We start from the raw sequence: 15,201 nt of genomic DNA, 5'->3' as shown, positions 1-15,201 counted from the left end.
CTCACCCGCCTTACGGGGCTAATACGGAGGCGATCTGACACAAGACACCACTGACCGAACAACCCCCCCCCCCCCCACCCCACCCCCCACCCCCACCCCCCTCTCTCTTATGGATTTTTTTTATGGAGGTGATCATGCGCTCTGCATGGATCCAGATCTATATCAGCTCCACACTCGGTGTAAATGAGGCTTAAAGCCGTTGGTCATGTTTTGGGCAAGGCTATTTTATTTCTCATTAATGAATCTAAGTTTCAGTCCTAATTTTCTTTATGACCAAACTTTCACCTCTATTGTAGTCTTTTTTGTAATAACCTATGATAAAAAAGGAATAAACGTGGCTAACAACTCGTGTTGTTTTGATCTTTATCCCTCACGGTTTTGTTCACTGAAGAATTAGACTAATAGTAAAAAATATGAAGTTAAATTGTGGAAGAGGCTTATTTTGTGTAGTTTGTAAAATCAGATTTCACCCATTTTTTAAACAACCAAGTGGCAAAAATCATTTAAAAATAAACAAAAAAAATTATATCTGAAGATTGAGGTTCACTGCATCGGTTTTTCACAGAGAGCAAACACTAAGTGGTGATATTATTTCTATTAGATCAGGCGGACAAATCTGTCAGTTGTTACACTTCCTCCTCAGGGGGCTAGTGGTGGGTTGTCCACCCTGCGACTGGGAGATCGGGGTTCAAATCCCAGTCAGGTCATACCAAATACCTTAAAAATGGGTTCCAATTTGCTTGACACTCAGCTTCAGGGGGTAGGATTGGGGGGGTCAAACCACCAAATACCTCCCGAGTGCAGCCACAGATCCCCACGGGGATGGTCGAATGCAGAGATGAATTTCACCAGTGTGATGATACCTAATGGAACTTTAACTTTTACCATCCCTTAGTCACATTTTTTTTAGCATATTTGTACACAAATTTCACAAACACTGATCAAAATGATAAAGGGTCCTGATTCTGTTCCAGCAACAGTCAAACAGGCAATTCCTCTTCACCTTTGTTGCTAGATCATTATAACTGACAACTGATGGTACACAACGTTAAATAAAAAACTAAATAAGTAATTTACAAAGGCTAGCGATTCCCAGTTTTATATGTGGTAACAGGACTTCCCTGATTAACAGTTCAACCACTGCTTCTCATAATGAGTGAAAAGGATTTACAATACATCAATGACAATACCCCCAATTAACACACACACACACACACACACACACACACACACACACACACACACACACACACACACACACACACACACACACACACACACACACACACACATCTTTACCAGTCAAACTACAGGTAAATCTGTGTTTAAATGAAATCACCAAATTCCAAATTTCAGCCCAATAAAAATGCTGCAGTGGTAAGCTAAAACTTTATGGAAATTATGCACAAATAAAATGAGATAAAACTACTAATGTCAAAAGATTTTTTTTGCCAGAGATTCACTGTCATGTGAGACACTAACAATAGCATAATATTGCCAGAAATATTGGGACGCCACTAAAGATTAGCAGTATTAATGGATTAGATTTATGTAAAGCTTTTCAATACACACAGACTGTTTTCAGGCAGGCTATTGTTCATTCACTCACACATTCACACGCTGCTGGTGATGTGATGGTAAACATATGTGTAAAGGACATTTACTGGCCTGCATTAAGTCCTGCAAGCTGGTTCTTCTTGCACAGCAACAGAGGCTGGCTGCATAAATGAGCTCCTAAAAAAACAATCAAACAATCCCATAACCACACTTCTGGAGCTTATGAAAACCATTTGGATAAAGAAGGGGATGGATAAAGCATGTTGACACCCATAGAGTTTGCCTATAATGGGCCATTCCCATCTGTACCGGGTCGACCCGGGCCGGGTAGCCCCAGTCGGCCCCAGCCTGGCCCGGTTGATTCCACACATCCTTGTCTTAAGCCCATGTGGGCTGATTCTACCCACCAATCAGAGGCTTGCTCTAATGGAAGGTGTGAATTTGCTGTCAGCAGTGGGTGTGTTGGCCCTGGTCGGCCTGAAGCAGACCCCCTCGAGAAGAGGGCTGAGAATGAGCCTTGGTTGGCCCGGAAAAATACCAGGCCACCCAGATATGTAAACAACCTACGCTACCCGGCCCGGGCCGACCCGGTACAGATGGGAATGGCCCATAAATATCCACGAGACCCACCTATACATGATGACTGAGGTCAATTTAGATTATGGCAAGAATACTCATGGGGAAAACCTGACCTTTGTCTTCTATAGCTGTTGTTTCTACGTTTGCTTTAAGAATTGTTTGGTATTCGGTGAGGGTGCATTTTAATACTTCTACACTTCGAGGCCAGGTGTGAAGCGGCCTGGATGAGAATCAGCACCTCCAAATCCAAGACTATGGTTGTGGGTTGGAAGAAGATCATTTTAATTCTCCGGGTCAGAGACAAGGTCCTGTCCAAAGTGGACGAGTTTAAGTGTTTTGGGGAAGTAAAAATGGAGTAAGAGATCAGTCGGTAGATTTGCGCTCCATCTGCGGTGATGCTGCTGCTGTACCAGTTGGTTGTGGCGAAGAGAAAACCGAGTTAAAATCTGTGGTCATAAGCTTCCGGTGGTGACCAGATAATACAGATCCTAGATATAAGTGGTCAAAGTGAGTTTTTCCTTTGTCTGGGCTCTCCCTTATAGTTAAGATGAGAAATCAGGTCACCTTAGGGTTCAAAGTTTCTGCTGCTCTTCCACATCGAGAGGAGCTCGTTGGGGTGGCTCGGACATCTGCTTAAGTCTCCTGGATGCCTCCCTGGTGAGGTTTTTTCTGGGCATGTCCAACCAGGAGATCTAATGGAAGACCCAGGGCACACTGAGCAGACCACCGTCTATTTCTCGACTGGTCTGGGAACACCTTCAGATTACTCTTAAGGCTCTTGCCCAAGTGTCTGACTTCACGACCCAACCTCAGATAAACGAAGGAAAATGGATAGATGGATGGATATTGTATTTACATTTCTTTAATTCTGAATCAAACAAATATCTTAGTCTAGATTGTACAAAATTAGAAAATATTCCTTTCAGTAAACACACAGAAGTATTTTCCTCTTCGTTTAGTCATTCCATTTGTCTTCCCCGCCCTGTAGGCTGAACCACGGCTGTTACAGCTCAAGCTAAAGCATTACGTATAAATGCTAGTGCGTGTGATCCTGGATTGACTCTTTCACTTTTCACCATGTCCACACAGAAGTGGCGGCACCAGGGATGGGCACTGTTACAGTTTTTGATGGTATGCGGCTCTCACACAGAGGAGCCAGCCTGCAAACAAACAGGGGATCATGAAAATCCCCAACTATTTAAGAATGGGGACATCATGTTGGGTGGAATCTTTTCGTTTCACAGCAGCTGGAAAAACAGTCAGGATGAGTATAACCAGAAACCACAGCAACTACAATGCACCAGGTAAATGACACTACTAGATAGATCAAACATTTATCATAGCTGTCTTGAAAGCCTCACTATTCTGTTTATGTAAATTAATGGTTTAATATCATGTTTAACATGTCTGAATTAAGTTTGCATTTCAGAGACTTCCAGTTTGCTCAGGCTATGCGTTTTGGAATAGAGGAGATCAATAACAGTACAGAGCTCCTGCCAGGCATCACTCTGGGCTACAATGTTTATGACACCTGCGGCTCCATTGCCAGAAGTGTAAAGGTTGCGCTGTCCTTGGTTAATGGTAACGAAGGTAAAGCGTCACCTTTAAAGGCATGCTCAAAACCTGCACAAGTCCAGGCTATAATAGGTGAAACGTCCTCCTCTCCAAGCACAGCTATCGCTGCTGTTCTTGGGCCATTTCACATACCAATAGTGGGTATTATTAGTGAAATCAAAATGTTGTGGGGTTATCAGGGAGAAACAGGCATTTTAATTGCAAGAATTTATGATTTTCTTTTCAGATCAGCCACTTTGCTACATGTGCTTGCCTCAGTGATAAATCCAAGTATCCATCGTTTCTCAGAACCATACCCAGTGACTACTATCAGAGCAGAGCTCTGGCCCATTTGGTTAAACACTTTGGTTGGACTTGGATTGGAGCTGTAAGATCAAATGATGATTATGGCAACAGCGGCATGGCAACGTTCACAGAAACAGCACAGCAGCTCGGCATCTGTCTGGAATATTCTGTTTCTTTCTTCAGAACGGACCCAACAGGAAAAATACAGAAAAGCATAGACATTATCAAGGCGTCAACCTCAAAGGTGATTGTTGCTTTCCTTTCTCCCATGGACTTAGATGTGCTACTGCGTGAGTTTTCTCAAAACAACTTGACAGGGTACCAGTGGGTTGGTACTGAAGGCTGGATCTTTGATTATCAGACAGCAACCATAGATGTGAATCACATCCTGGATGGAGCAGTAGGCCTTTCTATTCCCAAAGCACACATCAGTGGCTTTAGAGAGTTCATGCTGGATGTGAAGCCCCTCAATTCACCTAAAAATGACTTGTTCACAGAGTTCTGGGAGGCTTTATTTAGCTGTAAGCTCAAGCAGTCACAAACTGAAGAGATTCAGAGAGAATGTACCGGACACGAGGATCTGACTGGAGTGGAAAACGGCTTCACTGACATGTCACTGATGCCGATTGTAAATAACGTCTATAAAGGAGTGTACGCAGTGGCCCGTGCTCTGCACAATATTCTGAAATGTAATAAAACGTGTGACACCAGCGTGACGCTAGATCCCTCAACGGTGAGCCTAATATCGACAGAAACTGACTGTTGGGATAAAATAGAGAAATAAAACGTCTGATGGCTAAACAAGGTTTTAAACAGGGTGTGTCATAAAAAAGCTGAAATAATAATTATGTTTGTAGATTTTACAGCACATACAAAAGATTCAGTTTAAAACTAAAGAAGGAGATGAGGTCTATTTTAATGAAAATGGAGATCCGCCTGCAAAGTATGAAATTATCAACTGGCAGCCAAGAGAAAACAACACTGTGGAGTTTGTCTACGCTGGTCTTTACGATGTGTCGTTACCTGCAGACAAACAGCTGACTTTGCAGAATAAATCTTTAATTTGGACACAAAACTCGGTGCAGGTGAGCTGAAAAAAGAATGCTGCAGGAGTGAATGTAAAAACATGAACAGGGAAGACATGACTTGGCTCCGCTGTTCGTGCAGGTTCCTGTATCAGTGTGCAGCGAGAAGTGTCCACCAGGAACGCGAAAAATGCTGCAGAGAGGAAAACCTGTTTGCTGCTATGACTGTATGAGATGTGCAGAAGGAGAAATGAGCAACGTTACAGGTTTAGTATTATTCATGAACTGTTTGAATGTAAAAATAACTCCTCCAGATGTATAAAGCAACTTTTGAGTCCAAACAAATTTCTTCAAAATGCTTCAACAGCATGATTTTAAATCACATGCAATTCTTCTATTATGTATTGTATATGTGCTTCACCCACGCTTAATATTGAATCTCTAACCTCCCAGTTAGGAATCTTATTATTTATTTAACCTCCATTCTCCCCTAAATGGAAAACATGCAGGGGTTATTCAGTTATGGCTCTGGAAAGGCCATTGCTTTTGCATTTTTTAGTTGTTTCCCTGCTCCAACATACATGCCTCAACAGTTGGATCACCTGTTTATCGTGTCCTCAAGTTAATCACAAGCCTGTCATTCACCAGTTGATTCAAAGCAGGTGGGTTAGTCCAGGTAGGCATGAAAACCTACCTTTGAGGACCAGGATTAAATAGCGCTGCTCTACAAAATGTTTCCAAAAACAGTAACATCAGTCAGACTTTCACCCAGCAAGACACCAAATGCTTGCATTGAATCAGAAATGGTACAATAATTAAATAATAATAAAATGTCCACATTTACAGTGGGGCAAAAATGTATTTGGTCAGCCACCGATTGTGCAAGTTCTCCCACTTAAATTGATGACAGAGGTCAGTAATTTACATCATAGGTACACTTCAACAGTGAGAGACAGAATGTGAAAAGAAATCCATGAATTCACATGGCAGGATTTTTAAAGAATTTATTTGTAAATCAGGGTGGAAAATAAGTATTTGGTCACTTCAAACAAGGAAAATCTCTGGCTCTCACAGACCTGTAACGTCTTCTTTAAGAAGCTTTTCACACCGCCCGGGCAACAAAGGAGTGGCTCCGTAAGAAGTATTTGAAAGTCCTGGAGTGGCCTAGCCAGTCTCCAGACCTCAACCCCATAGAAAATCTGAGGAGGGAGTTGAAAGTCTGTGTTGCTTGGCGATAGCCCCAACACATCTCGAGAAGATCTGCATGGAGGAATGGGCCAAAATAGCAGCTACTGTGTGTGCAAACCTGGTAAAGGCCTATAGTAATCGTTTGACCTCTGTTATTGCCAACAAAGGTTATGTTACAAAGTACTGAGTTGAATTTTTGTTATTGACCAAATACTTATTTTCCACCCTGGTTTACAAATAAATTCTTTAAAAATCCTGACATGTGAATTCATGGATTCTTTTTCACATTCTGTCTCTCACAGTTGAAGTGTACCTATGATGTAAATTACTGACCTCTGTCATCATTTTAAGTGGGAGAACTTGCACAATCGGTGGCTGACTAAATACTTTCTTGCCCCACTGTATTCCTACAACTTGTGTTTTAATGTTAAAGGATGGGTTAACTTTATGACGTGTTTACATAGAAAGGTTTAAGGGTTAGGCAGGAAGTCTCTCAAAATTGAGAGAATTCAGAGCGAGCAAACTTCAATGATGAAAGATTTTTTTCCCCCTTTTTTCAGATTCTATAACGTGTGTGAAATGTCTTGCTGAATTCTGGTCGAATGAAAGAAGAGATGCCTGCGTAAAAAAGGAAGAGTTGTTTCTATCATATGAAGAAATTATGGGAGCTCTGTTCACTGCAGCCTCCTTGTTTGGAACATGTCTGACTGCTGCTGTAGCTTTCATTTTCTTCAGATACAGAAAAACTCCTCTAGTCAGAGCAAACAACTCAGAGCTGAGCTTCCTGCTGCTCTTCTCCTTGACTCTGTGTTTCCTCTGCTCTCTGACCTTCATCGGCCGTCCATCGGAGTGGTCCTGCATGCTTCGTCACACAGCTTTCGGCATCACCTTCGTCCTCTGCGTCTCCTGTGTTCTGGGGAAAACAGTGGTGGTCCTAATGGCCTTTAAAGCTCTGTCTCCAGGCAAAAGAGTCATTAAAATGTTTGGGCCTACACAGCAGAGACTCAGTGTTCTGGGCTTCACGTTTGTACAAGTGATCATATGTATCCTCTGGTTAACACTTTCGCCTCCATTTCCAATTAAAAATTTTAAAGAATACAAAGATAAAATCATCTTGGAGTGTTCTCTGGGCTCGGCTGTGGGCTTCTGGTCTGTGCTCGGGTACATTGGACTTCTGGCTGTGTTGTGTTTCATTTTTGCTTTTCTGGCTCGTAAACTGCCCGATAACTTCAACGAAGCTAAATTCATCACCTTCAGCATGTTGATATTCTGTGCCGTTTGGATCACTTTTATACCAGCCTATGTCAGCTCTCCTGGAAAGTTCAGTGTCGCTGTTGAAATCTTTTCAATTCTCGCTTCTAGTTTTGGACTGCTGATTTGTATCTTCATTCCTAAATGCTATATAATGCTACTAAGGCCAGAAAGTAATACAAAGAAGAGTATGATGGCCAAGAGGCCACCAAAGGCGTTCTAACAATTGTTTTGTCAGATTTTAGTAACGTATGTTGACCCTTTACATCTATGCTACCTGATCACAAGGGTCCACCATAGTGGACATCTACCATGAATTGCGGGAGTGTTAAATTGAGTGTTTTTGTTTTTATGTTGTGTTTTACTTTGCATCTGTACAGCACTTTGGTCGGCTGCCATTCCGTTTTTAAATGTGCTTTATAAATGAAGTTGGTATGGTGTGGTAACACATTCTCACGCCTGAAGCATTGAAAAATGACGCTGGGTGGATCAAGTGTTTGTTTCCGACCCGTTGGGACTTGTCAGGAGCTGGAGTGCTGCGCCAGAGCGTCGTTTTCCAACAGCCCTGGTAAAACGGAGATTTGACTGAATGTTGACCTTTACCCTCCTGATATTTAACCTTCACCTTACCCCCATCCTAACCTTAACCCTCTTGTGCATGCAGAACGTTGTATCTAGTTGTATTGTCCCACGGGAACTTTAGAATGAGCAACAGGGTTAGGGTTAGAGTGGGGGTGAGAGGGAGGTTAAATAGCAAGAGGTTAAATTTAGATGAAATGTGCATTTTGCCGGATTAGAAAGAAACACTTGGTCACCCAGCATCATTTTTTGATGCTTTGGGTGTGAGAATGTGTTGAATGGAGAGCAAAGGTGGCGATTGACTTTTTCCTTTGCTGGTGTAGCATGGCTTCGACTAGTTGAAGCTCAGTTTACTTGCGGGAAGGTTTAGCACACCCATGGGGCTCACAGAGAGTGCTATTGATATAGTTAGGTATTAGCTAGCTTACAAACGTTAGCTTACGTTCTCCCTGCTGCTGTTCAACAAATTATGGACGACCTTGCCAGAATTTGTCTCACTGGATTTATAACATTATGTTAAAAACTGTGTTTTACTTTATACTGAAGCAGATTGTAAAAAAAGGGGGGGGGGGGGGGGGGGGGCTCAGTTTTGTTGCTGGCTGGGCACCAGGTTCACCATCTTCTCTCACATCAGGGCTAGAAAAGATATCTCATAATGGCGAAGCTCATCATGCTAAATATACAACTTAATTTTCGCACACGTAACCCTACACGGGAATATTGTTATTACCATCAAGCAATTCACTATAGTTATGGTATTGCACGTCCTCCACGGTGACATCTATGATTATCAATACTAAATAAGTTTGCCCAGCCAAAAAAAAAAAGTCACACACTATTATTGAATTGGATCACCTTTAGCTTTGATTATGGCCCACATTCACTGTGGCATTGTTTTGATAATCTTCTGCAGTGTCACAAGATTTATTTCCATCCATTTTTGTCTTAATTTTTCACCAAGATCTTGCATTGATGATGGTGGAGTCCCATCGCTGCATAAAGATTTCTCCAGTACATCCCAAAGATTCTCAATGGGGTTATGGTCTGGACTCCTTTGATGGAATAACCTGGTCATCATTTGGTATATTCAGGTAGTCAGCTGACCTCATTCTTGGAGCACAGCCCTGTTGCTGAACCTAGACCTGACCAACTGCAGCAAGCCCAGATCATAGCACTGCCCCCGCAGTCTTGTACAGTAGGCACTAGGCATGATGGGTGCATCACTTCATCTGCCTCTCTTCTTACCCAGTTTTCAATAATACGTTGGACAGTTCTTAACGCAGTTTCAGTTGTTCCTGCAATCTAAAAGCAATATAAGGCCATAAAGTGGCTTGTTATAATTAACTTTGCAGGAATTTCAATGCCGTAAACTGTTTGTCTGCCGTCACTCATAGCTAAAAGGGCCGTCCCATCAGCGGTGTGATGTCATGTGCAAAGGGTCAATGTACAAACCAAGTTGTTTTTTTTACGTTCATATTTTGGCGAGAAGTTTAAGAATACATTTTTCATTTCTCACATCAGAAGTGTTGAGGAACTTTAATGTCTAAACTGCATTAAACGTATGCTCTTTATGAATTTCTTGTTTTTGCCATAGTCTGTTTGATTATTGTAGTTATTTAAACATTAATCAGCTGTGGACTTCTGTCTTTGCTGTTTTAATTTAGCTTTTCTAGTTTAAGAAATTACCTGATAAATTAAAGGAAGCTAAATGTGTCACCTATATCATGCCGATATCAGTTTGGATCACTTTTATTACAGCATATGTTGTCCTAACTGGTGAATTTAGGATTGCCATAGAGATTGTTACCATAATTCCCTTTATGTGTAGATTATTAATCAGTATTTTAATCCCAAAATGTTATATTATCTTACTGAAACCTAACAAAAAACTAAAATAAATATGATGGGAAATAGGAAACTTCAACCTTTTTCAAAATTGACAGTAATTGGGTGACATTTTAATGTCATTTTATCATTAAATAACAATGTTAGGCCAATAAGTAGCCATATTTGAATCCCTAATTTTAATATATTTCATATTTTAGTTCTTTTTAAAACACATAAAGGTTTTATTTACCTGCAACGTTTCGTTTGGGGCTGCAAACGTCGTCAGGCAGCCAGTCAGCCTGATGAAGTTTGCAGCCGCAAACGAAACATTGCAAGTAAATAAAACCTTTCTGTGTTTAAAAAAAAAACTAAAAGATGGAATTAGAATTTCAACACAGCAAGAACACACCAAAGATGTTTAATATATTTATTTTGTGTTATGTCTATTTCCAATATTCTATATTAACCGTATCCAAAAGACACATTTCTATTAAATATTGTATATTATAGAGTGAAACGGTTTTTGTTTCTTGTTTTGTACAAAATTAAATTAAAATGAAAAAAAAAACTGTGGGCCAAATCAAATCTTATTTGGTTGTTTATTCTGGTTGCCTGAGGTTATGTTTTGCTGAAACAAACACACCCAGCCCGGCGTGAATGCAGTATGTATAAAGTCCTGCTGTGACACGTCGGACTGTTGACTCGCTGAGGAGAACTATGTCACCGTTGGAGCTTTTCCTTATGGTTTTCCTGATGGGAAAAGGAAGGTCTGTATGTCGACTTCAGGGCTCGGCACAACAACCTGAACTAGCTCAGGATGGTGACCTCATTATTGGAGGCATTTTTTCATTTCGCACGGACCAGGATTATTCCACCAACTCATTTCAGTCTGTTCCAGAAATCAGAAAATGCAACAAGTAAGGCTGTCTGGTGTTTGACACTATTGCTGATCAATATCATTGTTAACTGATTTATCATGCCATGTATTCACACTGTTGAGCTGCAGATAACATTCTGTTGCTTTTATTTACAGTTTCAATTTGAGAGAACTCAAATTTGCTCAAACAATGATTTTTGCTATAAATGAAATCAACAAAAACCCTGAAATCCTGCCAGGTGTCAGACTTGGCTACAAGATTTACAACAACTGTGGGACAATGGACATACTGAGAGCTGCGCTGGCTCTTGTAAGTGGACTGAGAGGAGAAATAAATGATGATTTCTGCACAAAATCTGAAACAGTGCAAGCTATCATAGGGCACTCGGGATCAAGCCCAACTATTGCCTTTGCACAGGTCGTTGGAAGGTTTCAGATACCGGTGGTAAGTCCAAATTAAAGGGTCCATTAGCTTTTCCAGTCATTGTGCTTTGTAAGATTTCTGCACAAACAATTTAAACATCTTTTGACATGTTCTCATACACCTCAAATGAAATATTCAATATTTTATTATAGATCAGTCATTTTGCTACCTGTGCTTGCCTGAGCAATCGAAGGGAGTACCCTAGTTTTTTCAGAACCATCCCCAGCGATTACTACCAAAGCAAAGCTCTGGCAAAGCTGGTCAAATACTTTGGCTGGACCTGGGTCGGGGCAGTTGCTGTTAGTAATGAATACGGCATGAATGGCATCGCAGCATTCATCCAAGCTGCAGAGGATCATGGCGTGTGTATTGAGTACTCTGTGGCATTTTCCTCGTCGGATCCACCACATGTTCTAGACAGAGTAATACAGGTCATCAAGCGGTCCACTTCCAAGGTGATTATGGCTTTCATGACTCACAGGGAAATTAAACTACTGGCTGCTGAGTTGTACAAAGAGAACATAACAAGACTGCAGTGGATCGGCAGCGACGCCTGGATCACAGATCCCTCGCTGACAGACAGCGAAGGGTACGCCATCCTTCTGGGCTCGCTTGGCTTCACGGTTGCCAGAGCCAACATCCCAGGGCTGGAGCAGTATCTGATGCAGCTCCACCCCTCACAGTTCCCCAACAGCCCGTTTGTCAGAGATTTCTGGGAAGATGTGTTTGAATGCTCTCTGAACGGCACTGTGAACACAAAAAGAAAGCCATGCAGCAGCCTTGAGAGCTTGCAAACAATTAATTCACAGTTCACTGATTTTTCCGAGCAGAGATTTTCTAAAAATGTCTACAAGTCCGTCTACGCTGTGGCTCATGCTCTGGATAATCTGATGAAATGTGATGGTAGTGGGACACCCTCTAAAGGGAACTGTTATGATCCCAAACACACGCAGCCGTTGCCGGTGAGAAATTCCGTTTATTGTGATAAAATAAGATCAGGAATATTAATCACTTTTATTTCCTAGGTGCTGCAATATCTCGCCTCCGTGAATTTCACCACTGTGGATGGAGAAAGAGTTTATTTTGACAATAATGGTGACTCACCAGCAAGATACGAACTTGTTAATTTACAAATAACAAACAAAGGAACACTAAACGGAGAAACTGTTGGCATTTTTGATGCTTCGCTTCCAGATGATCATCAGTTTATTCTGAACAGCATCCCAGTCGTCTGGGGTAATGACTTGACTGAGGTAAACCAGAGAGAAATGCTTTTCTAACAATTGCATTAAAATGTATTGAGTTTCATTTATTTAGCATTTAGTTTTTTAGTAAAGCTTCTTTTATGCAGCTATCATGAGATTATTTTTGTGTGTATAAGGTACCGGTGTCAGTCTGCAGCGAGAAATGTCTCCCGGGAACATTTAAGGTCCTCCAGAAAGGAAAACCAGCCTGTTGTTACGACTGTGTTCTCTGTCCAGAGGGACAAATAACCAATTTAACTGGTGAATAAAATAAATAAATTCAGAAATCTGGAAAAAAAATCAATGATTTTCAGCCTGAGAAGTCCTAGTTCATTGTTACCATAACTTATTGTTTTAAATAATATTTCTAATTTTATGTTACAGAGTCACCACAGTGTTTGAAATGCCCTCCGGAGTACTGGTCTAACCAACACAGAGATGCCTGCATCCTAAAACCAACAGAGTTTCTGGCATATGAGGAAAAATTGGGGACCCTACTGGCACTGTTTGCTCTGCTGGGGATTTTTCTAACCATGATCACAACCCTAGTTTTCTACTGCCACATAGACACCCCACTAGTACGAGCAAACAACTCTGAGCTGAGCTTCCTGCTGCTCTTCTCCTTGACTCTGTGTTTCCTGTGTTCTCTGACCTTTATTGGCCGGCCCACAGATTGGTCCTGCATGCTGCGACACACGGCGTTTGGCATCACCTTTGTACTCTGCATCTCCTGTGTTCTGGGAAAGACTATTGTGGTTTTAATAGCCTTCAAGGCTACAATTCCAGGCAGTAATGTGATGAAATGGTTTGGGCTTGCACAGCAGAGGCTCGTCGTTCTGGCCTTAACCCTCATACAGGTTTTGATTAGCATACTTTGGCTAATCACAAGTCCGCCTTTCCCTTTTATGAACATGATGCTGTATAAAGACCGTGTCATCCTGCAGTGCGATCTTGGTACGGTCTTCGGGTTTGGCGCTGCGTTGGGTTACATTGGACTTCTAGCTGTGTTGTGCTTTGTACTTGCTTTTCTGGCTCGGAAGCTACCCGACAACTTCAACGAAGCTAAATTCATCACTTTCAGCATGCTGATATTCTGCACAGTGTGGCTCGCCTTCATCCCAGCATACGTCAGCTCTCCTGGGAAGTTTGCTGATGCTGTGGAGATATTTGCAATTCTGGCTTCAAGTTATGGACTCCTGTTTTGCATCTTTCTGCCCAAATGTTACATCATTCTGATTAAGCCAGAGCAAAACACTAAGAGACACATAATGGGAAAAGGCTCCCAATACTAATATATACCATAAAAACTCAGATTTCACTCATATTTCACATATGTAGTTAAAATGAGCATTTCATTTGTTTTACAATTGTTGCACTATTTGCATCACGATTAAATTACAGTTTGTTTTCTAAAATTGTTTACATTTCATGCTGTGACTAAAAGTCCAATAAACTGCTCATTTAGCACACATTTATCATTTTTGGCATTTTTATGAACATTATGAATCCAATACAGCGTCATTTCTCATTTTTTTGGTTGGAGGGAGATAATCTTCGCAATGGAGTCATATAAGCATGCATTCTTCTTCTGTGACTTTAGAATAGCCACGGAACTTGTTTGTTCTATAACTGTGGAAGAATGACAGAAAATCTTTTCAGGCATATCCCGCAGGAACATTCAAACTCCACTAGGAAAATGGAGGTGTGAATCCCGTCTAGGCTGCATGGTGGTACGGTTCACATTAGTGTTGCCTTATGGAAGGTTTCAAGCTCAACACAAAATGGGAACTTTCTGTGTAGCGTTTGCATGTCCACGCATGTCTGTTTCTATGGACCAAAAGTTCTTTAGCTAAACTGGCAACTCTTAATGCTAAATATTTGTTTACATGTGCGGCGCTACGACGGACCAGTGACTTATTCCCTGCAACACTAAACAAGAACAAGTTTCATTCTCTGTTCAACGCCGGCCCTCAGCCTCAGTCTGAACTCAGTTGGAAGGTTTTACGTAGTAAAGTGCCTTGAGACGACCCTTGCTGTGATCTGGCGCTATATAAATAAACTGAATTGAAAATAAATGAAAACTTGAATTTTACACGCTCTTTTTTTCTAAGGCTGTTGCATACATTTAGTTGGTTTTGGCCAGATAATGAACTAGGTAGGTTTCTACTTCCCTTTTAAACCGTTTAAAAATGAGATTAGACACATTTTCTTTTTTATATATTTATTTTAACAGCTCTATGAGTATAAGTTTAGCACCTCAAATGTTAGTGAGTATAAAAATGAATCATAGATTATGTACAAAACGTGTTCAATTAAATAGATCCATTTTATGGAATCAAATGAATGAGGAGAAGGGATTGGTTTATTTTTTCCCTCTAACAATCACTGATTAGCATGTTTGGCTTATCGTCGTCTTCCTCCGCTTATCCGGGTCCGGGTCCGGGTCGCGGGGGCAGCATCCCAACTAGGGAGCTCCAGACCGTCCTCTCCCTGGCCACCTCCACCAGCTCCTCCGGCAGGACCCCAAGGCATTCCCGGACCAGATTGGAGATGTAACCTCTCCAACGTGTTCTGGGTCGACCCGGGGGCCTCCTGCCGGCAGGACATGCCCGAAACACCTCCCCAGGGAGGCGTCCAGGAGGCATCCTGACCAGATGCCCAAACCACCTCAACTGACTTCTTTCGATCCGGAGGAGCAGCAGTTCTACTTCAAGTCCCTCCTGAATGTCCGAGCTCCTCACCCTATCTCTAAGGCTGAGCCCGGCCACCCTACGGAGGAAACTCAGTTCG

The 15,201-nt window shown here is 41.6% G+C and overlaps 2 protein-coding genes across 2 annotated transcripts; both read left to right on the top strand.

Annotated features, from left to right (window-relative positions):
* Nucleotides 1-134: 134 nt before the first annotated feature.
* LOC107380577 (extracellular calcium-sensing receptor-like) lies at nucleotides 135-7,885 on the top strand. The gene is made up of 8 exons (XM_015951878.3): nucleotides 135-179; nucleotides 644-760; nucleotides 3,226-3,440; nucleotides 3,554-3,848; nucleotides 3,938-4,729; nucleotides 4,854-5,081; nucleotides 5,164-5,287; nucleotides 6,770-7,885. Exons 1-8 carry the CDS (start codon nucleotides 135-137, stop codon nucleotides 7,681-7,683), a joined length of 2,730 nt encoding a protein of 909 aa, XP_015807364.3. The 3' UTR covers nucleotides 7,684-7,885.
* Nucleotides 7,886-10,604: 2,719 nt separating this feature from the next.
* Nucleotides 10,605-13,703, top strand: LOC107380579 (extracellular calcium-sensing receptor-like). The gene is made up of 6 exons (XM_054742501.2): nucleotides 10,605-10,783; nucleotides 10,900-11,188; nucleotides 11,320-12,129; nucleotides 12,193-12,420; nucleotides 12,549-12,672; nucleotides 12,796-13,703. The coding sequence occupies exons 1-6, from the start codon at nucleotides 10,608-10,610 to the stop codon at nucleotides 13,701-13,703; spliced, it is 2,535 nt and encodes an 844-aa protein (XP_054598476.2). The 5' UTR covers nucleotides 10,605-10,607.
* The last annotated feature ends 1,498 nt before the right edge of the window (nucleotides 13,704-15,201 follow it).

This window comes from Nothobranchius furzeri, chromosome 13 (genome assembly GCF_043380555.1).
Source record: "Nothobranchius furzeri strain GRZ-AD chromosome 13, NfurGRZ-RIMD1, whole genome shotgun sequence".
NCBI lineage: Eukaryota > Metazoa > Chordata > Actinopteri > Cyprinodontiformes > Nothobranchiidae > Nothobranchius > Nothobranchius furzeri.
This window is presented reverse-complemented; position numbering and strand designations above follow the sequence as displayed.

Coding starts and splice junctions, on each gene's coding strand:
- LOC107380577 (XM_015951878.3), top strand. CDS start 135: ATGCGCTCTGCATGGATCCAGATCTATATCAGCTCCACACTCGGT. Junction 180..643: donor ATATCAGCTCCACACTCGGT/GTAAATGAGGCT, acceptor CTTCCTCCTCAG/GGGGCTAGTGGTGGGTTGTC. Junction 5,082..5,163: donor GGACACAAAACTCGGTGCAG/GTGAGCTGAAAA, acceptor CTGTTCGTGCAG/GTTCCTGTATCAGTGTGCAG.
- LOC107380579 (XM_054742501.2), top strand. CDS start 10,608: ATGGTTTTCCTGATGGGAAAAGGAAGGTCTGTATGTCGACTTCAGGGC. Junction 11,189..11,319: donor GAAGGTTTCAGATACCGGTG/GTAAGTCCAAAT, acceptor ATTTTATTATAG/ATCAGTCATTTTGCTACCTG. Junction 12,673..12,795: donor ACAAATAACCAATTTAACTG/GTGAATAAAATA, acceptor TTTATGTTACAG/AGTCACCACAGTGTTTGAAA.